At 38.4% G+C, this 20,742-nt stretch overlaps 1 protein-coding gene across 2 annotated transcripts in view; it reads right to left on the minus strand.

Moving 5' to 3' along the window:
* Positions 1-4,890: 4,890 nt before the first annotated feature.
* Positions 4,891-20,742, minus strand: part of LOC149256452 (omega-amidase, chloroplastic-like) — a 194,806-nt gene continuing 178,954 nt past the window's right edge. For both annotated transcript variants that reach the window (XM_089460750.1, XM_089460749.1), the window contains 4 exons: positions 5,982-5,997; positions 5,790-5,870; positions 5,560-5,642; positions 4,891-5,332 (listed from right to left, as the gene is read on the minus strand). In XM_089460750.1, the coding sequence (XP_089316876.1) occupies positions 5,248-5,332; positions 5,560-5,642; positions 5,790-5,870; positions 5,982-5,997 (265 nt within the window). In that variant the 3' untranslated portion in view covers positions 4,891-5,247. The remainder of the gene's footprint in view (positions 5,333-5,559; positions 5,643-5,789; positions 5,871-5,981; positions 5,998-20,742) is intronic.

Genomic DNA, 20,742 nt, shown 5'->3' on the forward strand with positions numbered 1-20,742 from the left:
CATCTCCAAAGACCTCCCAAGACTTAGGAAGTCCCGCTACAACTATCCTGACTAACTCTGTGGGTGCAACTGCCTCACCAATAGCAGTCAAATCATCACGTACCTGTTTGACCCTGCCAAGATAATGAACTACACTTTCAGCCTTTGTCATTCTGATGTCCTTCAATTGTTCTTTGAGTACCATCTTCCTGCTCTCATTGGTACTCTGATAGAGAGTGGTTAGAGTTGTCCACATCTAATATGCATGTGTTTCCTCTCACCTGCCACTGCCTCACCAATAGCAGTGAAATCATCACATACCTGTTTGACCCTGCCAAGATAATGAACTACACTTTCAGCCTTTGTCATTCTGATGTCCTTCAATTGTTCTTTGAGTACCATCTTCATGCTCTCATTGGTACTCTGATAGAGAGTGGTTAGAGTTGTCCACATCTAATATGCATGTGTTTCCTCTCACTTGAGGAACCACATGATCCTTCAGACTGTCCATTAAAATCCTTTTTTTCATTGCATTATTTTTTGTGAATTCAGCAAGTTTATCTGCAGCAGCAGGAGGTACAACCATTTTCCGCACTATGTCCCAAATTATTGCCTCCTCAAACATTCTTTGAATTCTGTCCTTCCAAACGGCATAGTTGGATATCCCATACAGAGTGTCCTTTATCCTTAAGAACATGGCCATGACTGTTGTCCAAAATTTACAAAACCAAGAAAATGGAGAAATGAACTTTACAACACACCTTGTTGTCCCAAAAGTTCAATCTGTGTGAAATTTCACCTTGTTGTCTCAAAATATCAGTTTATTGTCCAAAAATTCAATTTGTTGTCCCAAACTATTGTTTGTTGTTCAAACTATAATTTTCAGCCTGTAGCTCTAGTACCATGTTGAAATTTGATGACTAAAAAGTTTCCTGCAATCCCAGCCCGGTTTTAATTTCACCTTATCACTCCCATTCAGTTAAATTCCCTTTCCCATAAACCTACATTCAACATATAGAATTATGGAAATGAAATTTTTAGATTAAAACACATGGGATTGTCAACACATGCTGAAAATAAATATGGACATAAACGGACCAGCAACACACATAAAAATACACACAGATTTTTGGTTAACTTAGACCTAGGCAAAACCCCTTCAATCTTCTCTGAGCAAAACCTGTTAAAGAGCTCTTCAAATTTATTTATCTTTCAAGTTCAGGAAAAATACATTTGTAGACAAAACAAAACAGCGAAATACAACTTATCTATTCAACGCAAAACTCTTTGAAAACTGTGCCCACTTTGCCTTGATTTTTGTGCCCACTTGAAGCTAAAAATATGTAATGTATGGATACAGACTGTATTGTATGGATTTCGTACAAACTGTATGGATTTTTGTGCCGTTGTACAGACTGTATAGATTTTTTTTCAAAAAAAATTCAAAAACTTCTCTCAAATGGCGTGAAACTCACAACATTAAATGTTGTTCGTACTGTACCTTTTGTTGTCTTCTATGCCTCGATTTGTATGCCCAACTTTTCCCAGAAATCACTCCTTTAGTTTATTGCAACAAATGTATCCTTCATAACTTTTCTCCAGCTCTCAGCCTCCTTTCTCCAATCTGCTCATGAAGAATGAATGTAGTCTCTCTTTTCTTTTCCCCTTTTTGTTTCCCTAAATGACTTTTGGGCAACCCTAAGATCTAATGGCTCAGATTCATTTAGATCAAAGGATGAGAATAAATGTGCATTTAATTTTCACTTTCTATTTTTTAACTCACCCATTCAATAAAGTACCCACATTGTACTTATGTCTAAAGTCACTTTTCACTTTATAATTTAACATTGACTTTACCATTTATAGTCACTTTCACTTTATAAAGTTACACTTAGGAAAAGAATTATTTTGGACACTTTTCCCTAGGTAGAGACTAACCCATGGGAAACCACTTGTCCAAGGTACATTAAAAATCAACACTTGTCTTGGTGATTCATTATTATTGCAAGAGTATATATCTACGGGTTTTGTTTTTGTCAAGGCTATATTTCACTGCACTACAAAAAAACGAAGGAATACATCAAAGGATTATGACCATATACAACATGTTTGATTGCAGAATGGTTTGATTCTAGGGGTTTCATTTCGGTTTTTATTTAATTTGGATTTCGTCTGGGCATAATATTTTGCAGGTAAAAGAGCGACCTATCGTGGTTTTGGCCCTTATTAGGGAAACAGTGCAGGACAACAAAGATCCTCGTGTTATTTAGTATTAACCTAAAAGCAGATATCATGGCATAATTACATATGGCATCCTTCTAACACTGCAGACTATTTCTTAAAAGAGAGACGTCAAGCCCTGTGTTCTATGGTAGAAATGTGGATCCAACAAAAAGAATAGGTTATGTTCAAAAGACCCTCATTCATGCAAGCCTCACCTCAACTTGCAAACCTGCAGTGACAAAATGACATGACAATTCTGCAACTCTTCATTACACAGTAGCCTAAAAACATCATTCTAAAGTACGGCCTCTCTAGCATATAATTCTTGAAGATCGTATGATGTGGAGCAACTAATAGACCTAATATGTTTGCGCCCAACACAGATTGAACATGGATCAATCTCAGAGTGTTTTGAAGAAGCAACAAAAAGATCTAATGAAGAATTTGGATCCTATAAATAAACAAACCATCATTCACAGCTTGCAAAAACACCAACCTTTATCTAAGACTTGTGACTTGGAAGAATTATACCTAAAAAGCCCTAAATCATTCAGTTGCAGTGTCTTATTCTTGAGAATCTTACAATGCTCAAAAGAAGAACTTACTTCTTATGATTATAATCACAGTCTTGTTTGAAGAAGGAATTAGGCATTTGCAACCAAATTCAAAATCAATATGATCTATTGAAGTCAGCTTAAGTGAGCAGACCAAATTCATTATAGTAACAACATTTGTGTGTTTTTGTTGAAGTCAACTAGGGAAAAAACATATTTGAAAAAGGTTCATCAAGGGGTTGCTTCCAGTAATCATAGTAGCAAAGTTCTATCACTTAAAGGGAAACAAGTGTCTACAGTAGTTGCAACATTATAACTGGCAGGGCTACATCAATATTTGCAGTGTTACTATAACAGCAATGTAGGTCAAGCATCCTTTCACAAGGGCAAAGCAAATTCATCATTCTCTATAGCAGTAAAAGCTCTTACAGTTTCATCATCAGCAACAATTCAAATCAAAGAAAGTTGTATAGTAGTCCAAATCATTGTACAAGTTGTGGTATGTACTTCAGAGTCTTGTGAATATTTTGTAAAGCCATTGTACTTTTGTACAAAGAATTGTAAAAGTCACTTTAAAGGTCCTAGGGTTTGTTGTTGGGACAAGGGATTTATGTCTTACAGTTTTGGTCAAGTTGAAGAAAATTCATTGTATATCATTGTAAGTGGACCATTATCCCTAGTGCTTGATTCCACAATATTGTATTAAATTTTGTCATTTTAGGGTGGTAGGGTGATGCTAGGGAGGTTGTTGAAATCACCTTCAAATTAGAGCCTGAAAACACTTTAGGGTGGTAGGGTGGTGCTAGGGCATGTTGAAGCTTGCTAGGGTGTGGGAGTATCCTTTCAACTAATCGTTGATAAAACGAGGATGTTCGGGCATCCTTCAAGTGGGCGCTAGAGAATAAATGCTTTTATAAAGTTCTAGGGAGTTGGAGCTTTGTTTTTCAGTTGGAGTTGAAGATTAAAATAACGTATTAGAGAAGTGTTAGGTGGTTTTGGACGTGGAGGGGGTTTTCCACCTAAAAATTTGCGTTCATTGTCCACTGTTTATTTATGGTTTTTAAAACACTAACAAAGATTAACTAATGCTCTGAAAAGAATAATAAGTTAATAATTGCTAAGAAATACTTACACCCACCCCTCCACCCCTCGCCCTTCACTGTTTCCAACATTACTTTCGAGTTTGCAAACAAATTTGGTTTTCGTTTACTGCTCATTATTTGGTGTGCACAGTCCTCATCGTCATTGTTTATCCTATAGTTATCATTTCACTTGATTGGTACTAGGCTCTAGCCTATTGTTGTTTTGAATATTCTAAAACATTATGGGCATTTAAATTTCATGATTACCAAACCATAATGATGTATTTTTGACACTCTGAATCTTCAATGTTACAACATTGTACCTGAGCATTTTGCCAACCCTGAAAAATTATATTGATGTTAAGACCCAATAACTTGTGCACATGACCATAACGTCTACACTGTACAACATATAGATGATATAAAATTATGGTGGAAATTCCATAACATATCTGGTCCATAATATATGTTATCAATGTTCATTTGAAAGGTTTGTTTTTGCTACTAGTAGCATCAACTGTTTCCATACAAATTTTCAAATCTGAATAAAGTGAAAGGTCCACATGATTTTGTGATCACATGTTTCAATTTTTGTTGATATTTCATAACACTTAAATTTGAGCTAGATGTCACCTTTTTTAGTATAATATTAAACAAGCAAGTGGATGCACCCATGAGCTATTTCGTTCGATTCATCATATGCACTTGGGAGAGATCATTTTCAACTCAACAAACGTAGTTAAATTTGACCATAAGAAATAGCCGCCCATTGTCAAGAAGCTTTATCTTAGCCCTAAAAGTAGAGGCAAGGCTACTGAATGACAAACATTAGAAGAATTTTGAAGTCTAAAATGGGCCTCTTAATAAAAAAATTATAAAATAATAGTCAAAATAAAACAAAATAAAGAAAAAAAAAATACTTTTATTAATTGTATTTTTGGCTTGTCTCTTTATAGATTTACTCAAATGTCAAATATAAGAACCTGTGAGATGTGGAATTAAATTTCACGTCCAATAAATATCCACTCTGCATGCTTTTTAAACCCACACCGAAAAAAAATTAAAAATTCATTAAAAAAAACAAAAACATAAACATAAATATAAAAATAGAGTATTGTGTTTTTGTTTTCTATGATCAATTCACCCCAAAGCTCAATCTATCGGATATAGTCAAACCATCAAACCATCCCGTGGCTATATCTTGTCAACATGTAAGAAATATGAAATATGAGCATGCTACGACTATTTCTTGAGGCCAGGAAATTCTTATTCATTGCATTCATAGTCGTTTATATTGGATGAAACTGGCAGGTACTATAATCAATGTAGATAAAATTAGTTGTATAATAACCTTTGCGAATATGAAAAATACGATCAATGTTTTTTGGGTGTCAATGAGTAAAACGCGATCAATGCTTTTCTTTGTCCAATCTGTTAACGTCAACGAGTTGATACAAATCACCGTGTCGCTGCTTTTCAAGTGGCATATTCATCCTACATGGATGGCACACCAGAAGTAAATCACAAATATCAATAAGAAAGAATCACCAAGGAGATGAAATGCATGCAGAAAATATAATAATCATGTGAAAGGAAAAACTATTTTAATCACATGAAAATGGCAAGTATAAATCGTCATGCTATCTGTATCATACTAGTTCTATTCCTTATGAAACCATAAGGAGGCAGATGTTCACATATATCTCAAACATGCTAGGTACCTTCTTTCCTCTATTCGGGAATAGTCAATATCTGCTATGACTGTTGCTTCTTCATGGTCCGTTGTTGCAACAATTTCTCCAAACTGTAATGCAATAGCAGAACTCAGTCATGAAACTCTCCTTTCCGATTACGGAGTATGCGTTGCTAAAAGAGACAAATAAAACAACGCCACCAAAATATTGTATAAATATATTATTTAAAAACAAAATGTTGCTTCATTTCATTGTACCGGCGCAACGAGAGTGGAGTGACCCCAGGCAACATAGCCTGCATTTATGTCACGAGCAGGTGAACATGAAGCAACATACAGCTGCATTCAAAACCAATCTGATATTAACACTGACAGTATACAACTTGAAAAATTATAGAACATGAATAAATGTTGTAAATTAATTGTGTCATGCATAGAACACGGACGTACCTGATTATCGACTGCCCTGAATGCATTAAAACAAAGAAACAAGTTACAACCAGAAATATTCTGTATCAGCTAGCGTTAAAATAAACATCACTTCCAAAATACATTTTTATAAAATAGTCAACCTAACATGCTAAAATCAAGAAAGCTAACAAAACATTCTCGTTCTCGTTAGCTTTTAGAAGAGAGATTCATAGCGAAAATTCATAATCAGAGAAAAGGTCCCCTGTTTCCAGCAAACAGCTACGAGTATTGGACGAAACAGAGAATTTTTTTTATGTTTCATAAACAACTAACAAATGTAGAGAAAGAAGAAAGAAAGAAATTATTTTAACGTCCACGAGGCTAAAGATAACCTATGAGACAAGTTGTTTCTTTTTGATGTATTTGGCCCTTTTTCTAGGAAGCTTCAAAATAAATGCTTCCAGCTTCTCAACAAACCCCTCGCTAAATAGATTATCCCAAAAGCTCGCTACCAACATATTTGCATAACTTTCCCTGTATGTCTTTGAAGGCCTCACATTCTAAAATGAAATGTTTTTATGTTTCCACTTTTCTTGAAGAACAAAAAATGCATACTTTTTCCTCCCATGCTTCCTTTGGCCTTTTCCAGCGCCTTGTTTCACAACAGAGTTGATGAGAATTAGTCCTTAACTGAGCAATAAGAATTTTGACTCTCCAAGAGATATTGGCCTCTATTGGCCTCTATGTATGCATTTGGTTGATGACTATGAAAGGGATTAAACACTTCAATATAGTAATTTTTCTTTCTTCATATCTCCTTATCCCAAGTATGCTTGTGGAACTTTTCCATAAAAAAAGTTTTTATCTCTTTGAGCATTTATAGGACACGCATTCAAGCAAATACCCATTTACTAAACCATTTGTTATTTTGTTTCATACAAGTTTTTTTGCTCTTGCACAATCTATCATTAAAGACAACCTTAGGCCATCTACCCTCTTCCATTTGCTCAATTTTTTTTAAATACTTTATGACTCGCACCATAGCAATTGTTTCAATAGGAGTAGTCTCTGTTTCACTTAACAAGATATCATAAGGAACTGCACTTTTAATCTTAATTTTGTTTGTAATCAAAAGCTTCTGAATTTTCTCAATTTGCCTCCACTGCATGTCGGATGTACTGCTAGCCCATAGTTCACAACCATAGAGAATCACCAGAATCACTAGAAGCCCAAAAATATTTTGAGTGGTTTCCAGTCCCATAACTCTGCCTCTCTACACCTATTTTGAAAAGCATAAAATGCTTTCCAACCCCCCAAAGTTCTTTTCTTTCTACAACCATTCCAGCGTAGATTTGTGTTGAAGTCAATTTCGAGGTATTTGTAATCGCAACTCCTTCGAGAATGTTGTCTTCAAAGTAGAACTTATGCTGGTTATGTTTTCTTTTCTTAAAGAAGACCACTACTTTCATTTTGTTGATATTGACTTTGCATCCCCACACTTCTACAAAAATGCTCAAGGGATAGTAAGTGCTCTTGCAAATCAAGAGTTGATTTAGCAATCAGAATAAGGTCATCTGCGTACAAAAGAAACCTTATAACAAACTTGCCCAAATAGATATCATCACCCCCTTGCGAATTTAACCATTACTCAAGCTTGTCGATATATAAACCAAAAAGGGTAGGAGACAACGGGCAACCTTGCTTGGCCCCTATATCGGTCCTAAAACTTTCAGAAATCCCTGCTAAAGTTCTAATTTTGACTTTCACCTCTTCATACAGCGTAAGCACAACTGCTCTCAAATGTTTAGGAACCCCAAGTTCCTCCATTTTGTGTCAAAGCTTATCCCTAGGAACCGAGTCAAACGCTTTTCTGAAATCAACAAAGCAGCGAAAGACTTCTTCCTTTTTCTCCCAAACTTTTTCAATGATGTGCCTTAAAGTTATACAATGATCAACTGTGGAATGCTTAGGTCTAAAACCTGCTTGCCCTTTAGCACGCTTATTTCTTTCTTCTGCCCACTTTCTAATTTTGTTTTCTAGCATGCTTCCAAATAGCTTTGCAAACAAAGGGTTTATCATGATGGTAATATAATCGGAGGGATTATTGACGTCACCGCTCTTGAAAAGAGGTATTGCCAGACTAGTTGTCCAATTTGTGTGGAGCCCTTATTGTATAATGTTGTTGAAGATTTTTGTAATGTGAGGTGCAAGAATCTTTGAGCCCCACTTTAGATATTCTGCTTGGAGTTCAGCTATGTCTTTTTCTATTCCAACACCCAACTTCTTGATATCCATCTCTACCTCTTGTACCATGACGAGTTCAATATCAATGTTGACCAAGGGGGGAGGGTCAACCTTGGGACCCTGCTCATAGAGTTGTCTTGCATAGTCAAACCATTTAGAAGTTGTAATATTATTTCCAATTTGTATCTTTTTCGGTTGGAGCTCCTTCCAAAATAATTTGGGATTATTTTTTCCAAGGAAGATTAGTTCTTCCCTCCCTGAAACCATGAATCAACATTTTTCTTGCTTAATAATTGCTTGTAAGTTTTGAGCTTTATGTTCTCCTTGTTTTACTCTTTCCATATTCTCCTTGCCTTTTCGCACCCCTCATCAAACCAAGCATTAATCGGAAAACAATTTGTTTTAGACTTCTTAATATTTGCTCTTTTGCACTTTGCAAGTGTGCACTGAATTAAATGTGTTAATTCATGACTATGAACGCTGTGAATTGTAATTTCCCCTTCTCAAAGAGCCTCTCGAGCGTCATTTTAAAGGTATTACAATTTTCTGGGATCAAAAGAATTCTCCCGTGAGAGATTTTGTTGGACACGCTGAATTTTTTACTCTAATTGTTTTTTTCCAATCCAAAAGAAAAGTAAATTGGCTTGTGATCTGATTTCAAGTCCCACAGCTGACCTCCAATCAAAACTTCCTCCATTTTCTCACACAAACCATGCGAGCAAATTACATAATCTACCACACTTGCTCCATTGTAAGTATTGCAAGTGAAATTATCGGACTTTGAAAATTACAAATGACTAAATCAAAGGCCCCATATAGAGTAAGCAATTGTTCATCAAAGAGATTGCAGCCATTGTCCTCTGAAATTCTTTCCCACTGGTGATTACTTTTCTCTGTAAGCCAAATAGGGTCACAATCATCTTTACAACAAAGAATGCTAGCTTGCTCACTTGCAGTCCTAGCATTGAAATCACCCACTATAAAGACTTCATCTAGCTGCGAATATGTTGCAATATCCGCTTTTAAGGCTACAAATGGATCTTTGTGGTCAAGCCCTCTACCTTTGTAGATTTTTGAAACCTGCAGCACAGAATAGCATGCTGCAATTCTGATGTGGTTTCCATTTTCTGATATTTTAAACCAAATGAATTGCTTATTTGATTCTTCTTTTTCTAACTGAATGAGACGACCTTCTTTCTCCCTTACTAAAACCATGATACCCCCGTGCCCTTTGCCATTCCTTGTTGCCTTGTTCCACACTGCCATCTTCCAGTGTCCTTCAAACAGAGGTGTCTTGCACCCTTCATGCTCATGTGTTTCTACCAATGTTTTACGACTCCGACTCCGACTCTGACTCAGCCGAGGATCGACTCCGACTCCGACTCGGTAATGACTCGGCCGGCTCGATTTCAATGACTCGGTCGTTGTAAAAAATACATTAAATATTTATTTTTTTTATAAAAAAACATAATTTTAAATATTTTAAACATAATTTTAAAGATTTTCATTCATGTTTCCAAACACACAGCATTATAATATAGATGGAAGACAACATATGATCAAAGTAGGCTCATGAACCAATCCATTATATCAAAATGGTACCCAATGGCAATACATAGTCAACTGTCATACATGATCAAAGACTCAAAACAAAATACAAATAACCAAGGAGGCTAGAAATGGCCTCTACAACAAAAGTAAACTGTGATGGTGACCAGACTCCAATACTAGTACTACTGGCTAGTAGCTACTGCCAGAGGAGCCAAGATCATCTCGACCAATCTCTGGATCATCATCATCAGAGTCAGACAAGGGGCCCCATGCCTCCTCCTCATCATCATCGTCTCCAACTGCAACTGTAGAAGTGGTGCCAGTACCACTAGCAGGCTGTGCAGCAGATGCAAGCTGAGATAGAGTAGATATGCGACTGCGCTTCTGTCGTGGCTGAGCAGAGGAAGCACCTACAACTGGAGTCCTACTCCTTGCTGGCTGTGAGACTGAGGCTGGTGGATCGGGATCTGCATTCAACTGAACAGGCTGAAGTTGATGTTCCAGTTCAAGTTCATCAAGATCCTCATCAGGATCAAACTCTGGTGGACGACTCTCCACTACCCAATCTGATGTTGGATCAATGTCTTCCAACACAATGGGATCTGAATCAGGTCTTTTGTTCAGCAATTGGTTCCGTCTGAGTCGAAGGTTGTATTGGACAAAAACTAGATCATTCAACCGTTTTTGCTCCAAACGGTTTCTCTTCTTTGTGTGAATCCTCTCAAAGACAGACCAATTGCGCTCACACCCAGATGCACTGCAAGTTTGACTCAAAATACGAATTGCAAACTTTTGCAATTGAGGGCACTGGCCACCAAAGGCCTCCCACCATTGTGCTGCAAAAAACGTAGGAGTGTAATGAATTATGAGTTAGATGAAGGCTGAAGCTCAACAAAATTACAAATTATATCTAACTTTCAAATTATAAATGATTTAACAAACTTTAGTCTTTAATAAAAAAAAGTAAAACTGTAAAACCATTAAGAAATTGAAAATTGAAATTTTTGTTTACCTGGCTCATCTGCTTCTCTTGCAATCTTTGCTAGGTTCTTCCCAAAGGTACCTGTTGCATTGCTGAAGGATGTGACCTGTTGATGTATCTACAGCTGATCAGACTCCGATGGGATCATGCGTTCAATGCAATCAACCAGTCCATCTCTGACCTCCCCCCTCAAAGCTCCTGACTCCTTAGCTTTATAATGATACCGTGGGTTCAAAAAATACCCAGCTGCATGTATAGGGTGATGGAGTTGATTGTTCCATCTTTCATCAATGATTGCCCAAATGGGCCCATACTTTGCCACTCTATCCTTGTATGCTGTCTTTATTTGCTCCTTTGCTTGATCCATAGCCTCATAAATGAAGCCCATAGCCAACCTTTCCCCATCCACCAACCGCAACACCTTAACTAGTGGCTCAGCAAGCTTCACAATCTCTGCTGCCTTTCTCCAAAAAGTTTCATCATGGACTTTCCTTTTCAATTCTCTGCCTTCTGGTTTGTTAGACCAATTGCTTTGATTCCATTCATCACTGGAAAACATCTTTTGCAAGTTTCTATGTTGGGAAAGCATAGATTGCAATGTCAAAAAATGTGTAGCAAATCTAGTGATGGCAGGCCTAATAATATCCTTGCCTCCAGTGTGTTTCCTCATGAGACTCAAAACCAGTGTATGATTGTAGATAAATTTTGTTATGCTTTTGGCATTATCTACAGTGTTTCTGACCCAATCTAATTTTCCAATATCCTCAAGCATGAGGTCTATGCAATGTGCAGCGCATGGGGTCCAAAAGATGGTCTTGTGTTTTTCCTCTAACAGTTTACCAGCAAGAACATAGTTAGAGGCATTGTCTGTGATGATTTGAACAACATTAGCCATCCCCACATCCTCAATAACCTCATCCAATAGCTGAAACAACAAGTGGCCATCTTTTACCTTATCAGATGCATCAACTGATTTTAAAAACATGGTTCCCTGTGGGCAGAAGACAAGAAAGTTTATGATGGTACGGTTTCTTTGATCAGTCCATCCATCTGACATGATGGTACACCCTGTTCTTGCCCATGAGTCCCTGAACTCTTGCAAATACTCTTTAATGGATTGAATTTCTTTCTGCAAACGAAACCCCCTTAGCTGTTGCATAGTAGGGCCTTTGAAGCCTTTTCCAGCAGCATGTATGGCATCAAACATAGGCTCATAATATGGTGAACGAGCAGCATTAAAGGGGATATCAGCATCATACCACCATCTAGCTGTGTAGTCACAAGCAGTCTCCCTCAATTCTTTCTTCCAATGGTCATCTAAAGTGGGTTGAATTTGACCTTTACTAACTTCAGGACCATGTGCATCTGATGGAGAGGAGGGAGTGAAATAACTTTTGATAGGCACATCACCCTTCATTCTACCCTTTCCCTTATCTTGAACAGAACCAAAAGAGGGAGGAACATAACGGAAAGGGTTGGATGCCTCAGTTTGAGGGATAGAGGAAGAACCCTCAAAATCATAGTGGGGGTTGGTAGCCATCATTCTTTGTATCTCCCTCTTCCTCCCAATTTCATCCTGTATCTCTTTTTTCCTAGCCTTATCTTCTTTAAATTTTTCAAAACTGGCCAACAAATTCTTTCTAATCTCCTCAATTTCATCAGAGGGACATGCGGTAATTTGGCCTTTAATCCCTGCCAAGTGTTGTTTCAGCCTATGAATCCCCCCAGGACCTTCCTTAATTTTCCTATGGCAAAACTTGCAATGCATCTGACTATCAACCATTTCAACATATGCCCAAGCAGGATCTTTTGCTCTAGGTGCCATTTTTTGACTAGGAAAACAATCTGAAAATGAAAAAAAAAAAAAAAAAAATTGATTCAATGTTCATTTATTTGAAAAAAAACACTCTCTAAGCTTTCTTGATATGCACCTAAAATTTACTAAGCAAAAACAGATTTATAGAGGTGGAAAAAAATACCTCCAGGCACAAACTGCCTCCTCAAGCTTGCTCCAAGAATCAGCTCCTCAATGCTGCTCCAAATGGCTGCCCAAGAAGCTCCTCACTCCAGCTACAATGCTCCTCCAAGACTCCTCACTGCTGCTCCAAAACAAGCTCAAGAACTGCTCACTAATTCTCAAAGAAGACTCTCACTCAAATGCATAAGACTGCTGTGAGTGAATGAGAGCATTTGGCTGTCTTAAATAGGGTTTGGGAGGGGGAAATGGACCCCAAAAGCATTTAACAATTTACCATTACCCTTTGGAATCCATAAACTGAATTTAACTTTACCAAAAATCACAAAAAAAATTGAATTTATTTCATGTTTTACGCTGCCCAGCCGTAGGTTCTTTGACTCGGCCGAGTCATGACTCATAACGGACCCGGCCGGGTTGACCAAGTCACATATGACTCGGCTGAGTCATTGGATGACTCGGCCGAGTCATATGTGACTCGGTCAACCGAGCCGGGTTGCTGGTCGGGTCAATATATTTGGTGATGGCTCGGTTCGAAACGGCCGATTCGGAGTTGAAACGGGCGGGTTGTAAAACAATGGTTTCTACGAGGCAAATTATGTCTCTATCTTCCGCAATAGGCCCTAACCCAGGTCCTCATCTCCATGGGTAACCTTTGCAGTTCCAACAAACTAATCTTAAGGAAACCTGGGTAGACTTGATTGCTATTTATTTTGACATGCAAGACTCACATTTGAGTCTTTGTCCCTGCTTTCCCATACTGACCTTGCTTTCTGATTTCCTGTTGAAGAGTTTTTTGCCTCTTCTTTATTAACATATTGTTGCTTTGTTTTGGAAGGAGGTCAAAATCGTGCTATCACAACTTTGCCTTTGTAAATCCATGCTCTCTTGCCTTCATCTCTTGCTGCCCTAACCTTTAAAATTTCATCCCTTCTTTCCTCTTGTTGTTTTACAATTAAATCTTCTTATAGGAAAAAACGAAAACCCCTCAAGAGATGTTTTTTGCTTAAAATGATATATTTATCACACAAGCTAGGCATAATGACTTTTATGAGCCTAGCTCTCTCCCCGTTAAACTTACCCACCCTCCATGCTTGGCATATTCGTCCTTGCCATAGCAACTTGTCTTTCAAAAAGTCCCTTGCAAGGTCAAGAGTACATTCATTTTTCCCATAGTCTTTCACCCCTTTAATAATTATGCTTGTTGCCCTGTTTTGTCTTTCCTTGCCTTCATTATCTTGCATGTTGTCAACCTGAATATTTGTTTCTCCTTCCTTATTAGCAGAATTGCTAATAACTTGAGCCCCAGTTTTGGAAACTTTGGTGGAATCTTTTTTCGTTTCTTCTCTTGCGTTCTCTTCATAGTTGTTTATTTGGGCAATCATTTTCCCTTTATCTTGGGATGATTTCACACTCACCACCTCTATACTTTCCACTACATATTTCTTTATGTTTTGGACATCCGCCTTCATGTGTTGACATTCTGTCTTCCCTATCAGGAGAACTTCCTGTAGCAAAGCCACTTGTTCTTTTAAAACTTTATTGCTTTCTACTAAAGCCTTGTTCTCAGTTGTTATTATATGAATTTTATGATCTCTTTCCTGCCCTTTAGCTTCTAAAACCTCCAACCTTTGTTTTGCATTTAACAATTCTTTCACATAAAGATCAGATGACCAAGTGAAAGGTGTGGATGTGGGACTATATAACGCAGAATCATCAATGACTTTTCCTCTGGACTTCTTGTTGCCACGTGCTTGTAAAGGAGACTTGTTTGAGTGCTTTTTGCGAAGGGCTCGAGTACCCTTTCTTTTTAGATCGTTTCTTCCTTGTTTGCTCCCATTTTAGACGGGCTATTCTTCATTTTAAAATTCCCCGATATTTTTTGGCATTGACCCACACCCACTTCCCAGCTTTGGCGGATGAGGCAATTTTCACTTGTCCTAAATCATTTGTCTCCACATATTCTGAAATTTCTTGTTCCTTTGGCATGTTTGAATGCATTTGCTGCTCCTTGCTCATTGCTCGATACTTCTGCTGCATAAAAGCTCTCTGCTCTCACACTGCTCTCACTACTGACCAAACTGCTCGCACTGCTCGGACAGTTGCACTGAACAAATGAGAACTCATTGTCACTCCAAAAGAAACCAGTATGTGTCAGGTAAAGGAGGCGAAGCTGCAAATGCCTTCTGAATGTCGGCCCAACTCTACAGAATACGCCCTTGAAATCGTGCTAATGCTCCACTACAGTCGCAGGCTGTGGTTTCTCCAGGTCCTTTCCCCCAATAAATCCAGAATGGCGTCAGAGGGTTTCTGCTACCTGTAGAGGTACACGTTTCTATTGTGGTTTCTCTAGGTCCTCTCCCCCAATAAATCCAAAATGGCATCAGAGGGTTTCTGATGCCTGCTCGTATGATCCACTCAACGCGAAAAGAGACAAAACCCACCCTAAAATCTACAGTATATGCCCGTGAAATGAATATCAATTACAAAAAATAGTTATTCGCTTCATGTCTCTACATATAGAAACAAACAGCTTGGATCAAAAGTTGTCTCTCTGATAAGATTCAAACCTGTTAGTCCCGAAATGAGTGCTGCTAACTAGATAAAAAGAAGCGATGTTGAAATTGGCGAACTGTCCCATCTACAGATTCAAAGACATGACAAAGGCATTCTTAACCCGACAAAGTTGTGCAATTCACATTTACGACTTCATTAATTCGCCTTAGAACTTTCAAGTGCAATTATTCTCCATACACATGGTGGATTCTTGTCCAACATTCTACCTCTTTTATGGAATATGTCACACCAAAGCTCGTGAAAGTGGGAAGGGGACCAGCGAAGCAAGGATTTAGTCTGTTGGGGTATACCTCCCAATTTTCAAGGGGCAAAGGGGGCATGGACGATAAAAAATAATCAAAAGTTTACGAATAGAGAACTTAATTTATAAGAATGATAAATAGTTTAAATTGACGCCATATTCCTACTGAATGCAACTAATTTATATATGTGACGTATAGAAACTAACATATATAACACTTTTATAGTGGTTAGAGGTTTTGATGAGTTTTGTGTCAAATGTTTGTTTTAAATAAACTACATATGTAGCATATATGACGCCCATTATCCTAAGCAAATCGAGATGTACCCCGCCATGTATGTCAAAGAACGTGTTCAATACTAAGGGACATTTCTTAAATTCCCCATGTGCCTAAGGCTATGGGAATGCATGGGGATGTCCCAACCCTAGAGAATGCATCTCTGTGCAAACGTGAGTCTTGGGGTAACTCAACCTTGTTACTTGAATTCTAAACAAGCAACAAGATTAGATTTTACTCCGTCATAGGGTGAAAAGTGCACATTATTATTATGAATTTCACTAAACAAAACAGAAGGAACTGCAATTATGTTAAGAGTGCATTAGCGGTACACAGGTGGTCAGCGTAAGTCTTAGAAGAGTTTCAAACCTAGACAAGTATAAAGTCAGAAACTTCCAATTACCCTGATGGGAGTCGTTTATTTGACGATATGCTACAAAAGGATGTAATGAATGAATGAACTCAGAGTTATTTATGTTCAATGGAAGAGTGTGGGATCGATGTGTTATTATTAATATAGTTGTACAATGGGGATGTTGTGAATGATGAGAACAGTGAATAACAAAGGAGTTCTGCCTATCATGATTTTTTAATTTAATAGACAATCAATCATATAGTTTCATGTATGTAAGGATGTTTTCTTCCATATAGGTCATTGGTAGTCATATGGTCTTTAGGTTAAATCTTCTACCTCAGCGGACCCAAAACCTGTATTACTGTAAGAGCAAGCTCTGGACTACGAATATACAAATATTTTCTGTCTTGTATTAGTGGATGATTTGTCTCAATTATTTACCATTGGCATAAACTAATTATTCAAGTACCGATCTAATAAAATGACCTTTCGAGATGAATGAAAAATGAAACATGAAATTGTTGGAAATATTGTAAGTGGGGTGAATCAGTGTTTCTTTCAATTGTTAATTAGTTAGTTAAGATTTTTCTTTGATTAGAAGCACAATATACTAGAACACAGAAATAAAATAAAAATACACACACACAGAGAAGAAAATGACTCTAATCCCCTTCAACCTATACAAAAAAATCTCTAACTTCTTCAAGGTTCCAACCTTGAATGAGGACTACAATCCTCAAATATCAATCTAGGTACAACCTGATCTTTCACAAGGCTCCAACCTTGTATGAGGACTCCAATCCTCAATTATATGCTCTTGTTATCGCTCAATCTAGCAGGGGTCCTAGGAAGGGTTCCAAAGGGGCAATTACTAGACCAACTGGCAACAATGGGACAAAAAACCATTGTCACCTCAGTCAATGTCCCCTGGTTTTTACAAACTTCCAACGATGGGAGGAGTCCCAATATAAGGGAAATCACTATGAATGGTATATCAATGATGGAAAGATAGTGATCTCAAGAGCCCATTCATAGGACAGGCTCAGATGATAGGACTTACTTGCTCAAGAAGCAACGTATAGGGCTCTCCAAGAAAGGCTTAAGAGGAAGCCTAGACCTAGGAATTAGAGATATTCCTTGATAAGGGATGCCCTAGACCTAAGATCCTTAAAAGAAGAGAGTTTCTAAAGTGGTCTTGTGAAATAAGAATGAAGGCGTGGGACCACAAAGGAGCCCAAGTGTTCCCAAGTAAGGCCTAGGGTTTCGATGAAACTTCAAACAAGAGATCTAAACCAAACAAGGGGGAAGAAGAGGGTCAATGAAATTGAAATTAACTTGAGTTTTTAGTGCAATGACCCTTAAGGCAGCGACTAACCAAGGAAACCTAGGGACAAGAACGAAGTTGGAGCTAGGGCTTGGGATAATTCCAAATCTAGTCGTGGAATATCCTTCGAACTTTGTGAGGGCTTAGGGAAAATCCCAACGTAGTTGTAGTCCAACGTGCTCTCCAAATGGATGGCTCAAAAAGATTTCACTTGATACCCTAGGAGACCTCTATGGTTAGGGCTTAGAGAAGAGAAGAAGTGAGAAAAGATTTTCTTTAAGGTGTTCACCAAGGATAGTATCAATTCCTAGCCTACTGGGAGAATGGAATCAATGTGCTTTCAATTTTTGGACTTTGGAGTTCTTTTACCCAACCAAGGGGTCCTATGGTAAATTCGCACAGCCCTAAGGGGCGGCAACTAAGTCACCAAGGAATTTATACATCTTATTGCAGTAATTTGATGACTTATCAAGGCAATTATGAAGATAATTTACCTCTAGGAACATTCATTCACCATACCCAAACATATAACATATGCAATACCTCATAAAATCAAAACCTTCACAAATTCGCATTTAATTAGGGCAAAATTTCAGATTTCACGAGCGAAAATTCCATATATTAGTCATATATACAAGAGAGAGAGAGAGATAAACCATGAAAGAACACTTACAAGTATAGAAAATATATCCAATCATAAAAGAGAGACAAAATTGAAGCTCCAAGGCCAAGAAAAGATATCCAAACATCGAAATGCATCAATAGATCTCAAATTCGTTCATCAACAGCTATAGCGGAATTCTCAAGAAGAGATAGATCCAAATCCAAGCTATGATGAGGAATGAAATGATCCTCTCATCAATATATAGGATCCTCTAACTGTTTGGTTTGCCTAATTAGGCCTAATGATGTCCCTAATAATAAAATAATGTGCAAAATAACATCCTTCGGTGACAAGCCCACCAAATAGCTCCATAATATGAAAAATAAGACTCCCAAGAGGGCCAAAATGGTTATGCAATAGCTAGGAGGGCCATTTGAAAGGCCTAATGAAGTCTAATATGTGCCAAAATTAATGCAAGGGCTCCAAAATAGTGATGAAGGGGGTGGCCCCTTGATCTCCAAGCAAATGACCTGTGGTGCTCCAAAGTGGCCATGGGGGCACAAAGAGATCCTCATGGGTCTCCAACTAAATTGAATAAGCATGTATCCCATTTGCAAGGGTTGGAACAATGATGCAATCCCTCCCTTTGTCTCCCATGGTGAGACACAACCTCATCTAGGCCCTAGATCAATTGCCAAGTGTGTGGTGGAAGTGTGTAGTCGATTGGGCAAGGTGGTCTAGGTGTATCATCATCATCAAACAATTGGAACACGAGCGAGCAATGAATGGTGTTGAACGATCCCATGGCATGGCAATTTGTTCTCTTCTATAGTGGAGGCCCATGGCTCTCAAGGCACACCCTACAAAAGCCAATAAGACCCTTTGGAAGGCTTGGGCCTTGTATAGGGAGACCAAATCACAAGATGAAGACCCACCTGCAATCTTGTATAAGATCCAAAGCGTCTTCTCACCTTCCAGTATAACAAATCATTGGTGTAATTGAGAAAATGAGCTTACAAATCATGGAACCAAGTGGGCACTTCATAGTGGTAAGCCCTTCCATAATGGGCTTTAGATTGTATAAGTGTCTCCAAGATCAAGAGGGAGGTTAATCCAGGACCCTATTAGGTGATTTCAACCTCTACGAGAGTCACAAATCAATGATACATCTGTCCTATGGTTGGTGGCATATGATATAATGATGGAATGGAGTGGTGCATCAGGGGAAGGCTCCAAACCACATGCCATGGTACGAGGGTAGCTACGATGAGGAAAGCCCACACTTGGATGTATAGATGTAGGAAGGAGAAATTGTGGTTGATGAGCTACCCCAACCTTTGTTTTTCCACCCTTCTTCATATGTTTTTCGCCTTTTATTGATTTTTCTTTTATAAGTACTAGGAGCCCTAGCGGATGAGAGCATAATGTGAATGATATAGCAGTGAATACCCCCTTAAGGTTGGGCAGTTCGTCGCCCACCAGGGGTTGGGACAATTATCGGTTCCTTAATGATGCAGGGGGCAATATGAGAGGCCCTAGGAACCAGGGTGATGGCCATGATGATAGAGGTAGAGCTCACGTTGGCTTTTGCCCACGTGCTAAATTTGTATGTCCCGGCCAACTTTTGCATTTTATGGTACATTTCTTGGTGAGTGGCCAAATTATGCTTTTTATTTTTTTTCCAACTGCATCGACCTTCGAGGCATCGCACCAGACCCGTCGCAATGTGTGGACAAGGGGAGGGGGAGGCTAATTTCTCATGGACCCAATGGACAGATAGTAAAAAGGGGTTATAATGAGTGGAGGGGAGTGATGTATGTGGTGTCAGGAAGCGGGACCATGCAACCAAAATCGGGATTTCCCATGCAATGCCACTCCTAAAGCTAGTAGCCAATAAAGGAGATCCCACGGGACCAAGATACAAGGTTAACCACCAAATTGGACAATGGGACAAGAGTACAAACCAAGCCCATTCTTTCAGTTGAATCCCCCCACCAATCCATGCCCAAAAGTGTCTATGATGAGTAAGCAAAAATACTCGACTAAATAATGAAAGTTGTTGGAAAGCCCACCTTCAAACATATGATCATAATAGATGGATGAGGAAGCATAATGGTTGGCCAAGGTGGCGGAGATGTGGCACATCGAGCTATCTGGTGGACTACAGGGGGTTGTTGGCTGTCGGCTAAGGACCATCTAGGAGGAAAAAAAAATATTATGGGTGTCACCCAAAGGTGGTGGGTAATAGCACCAACCTAGTCTCTCTCAAGGCTCCAACCTTGAATGAGGACTCCAATTCTCTTAGGTCTGCTTCAAAAGTTGCTTTAAGAAAAAATTCTAGATTGGTACAAGGTCAAGAGAACTCCTTCAATTGGTCTACAAGATTTTCTTCAAATCTGCTACAAGGAAAGACTATAAGGTCTGCAAATAGTTTATCCAAGATCTACTCAAGAGTGCCTTTGATTCTGTTCCAAAAGTCTTCAGTGGTTTGCTTAAAGTGACTATCACAAAAGTATCTCCAAGTCTCATCAAAAACTAGCTCAATATTTACTTCCAAGTCAAGCCAAGATCTACTAAAAGATTTTCCCTTAAAAGCCTCCCAGAGGTTGCCCCATGTTCTATAGTTCCACCAAAAACTTCTTCAAACGGTACTCCAAACACTGATCTAAG

This window comes from Pinus tabuliformis, chromosome 7 (genome assembly GCF_031772625.1).
Source record: "Pinus tabuliformis cultivar Carrire ecotype Pingquan chromosome 7, CPIR1, whole genome shotgun sequence".
Taxonomy (NCBI): Eukaryota; Viridiplantae; Streptophyta; class Pinopsida; order Pinales; family Pinaceae; genus Pinus; species Pinus tabuliformis.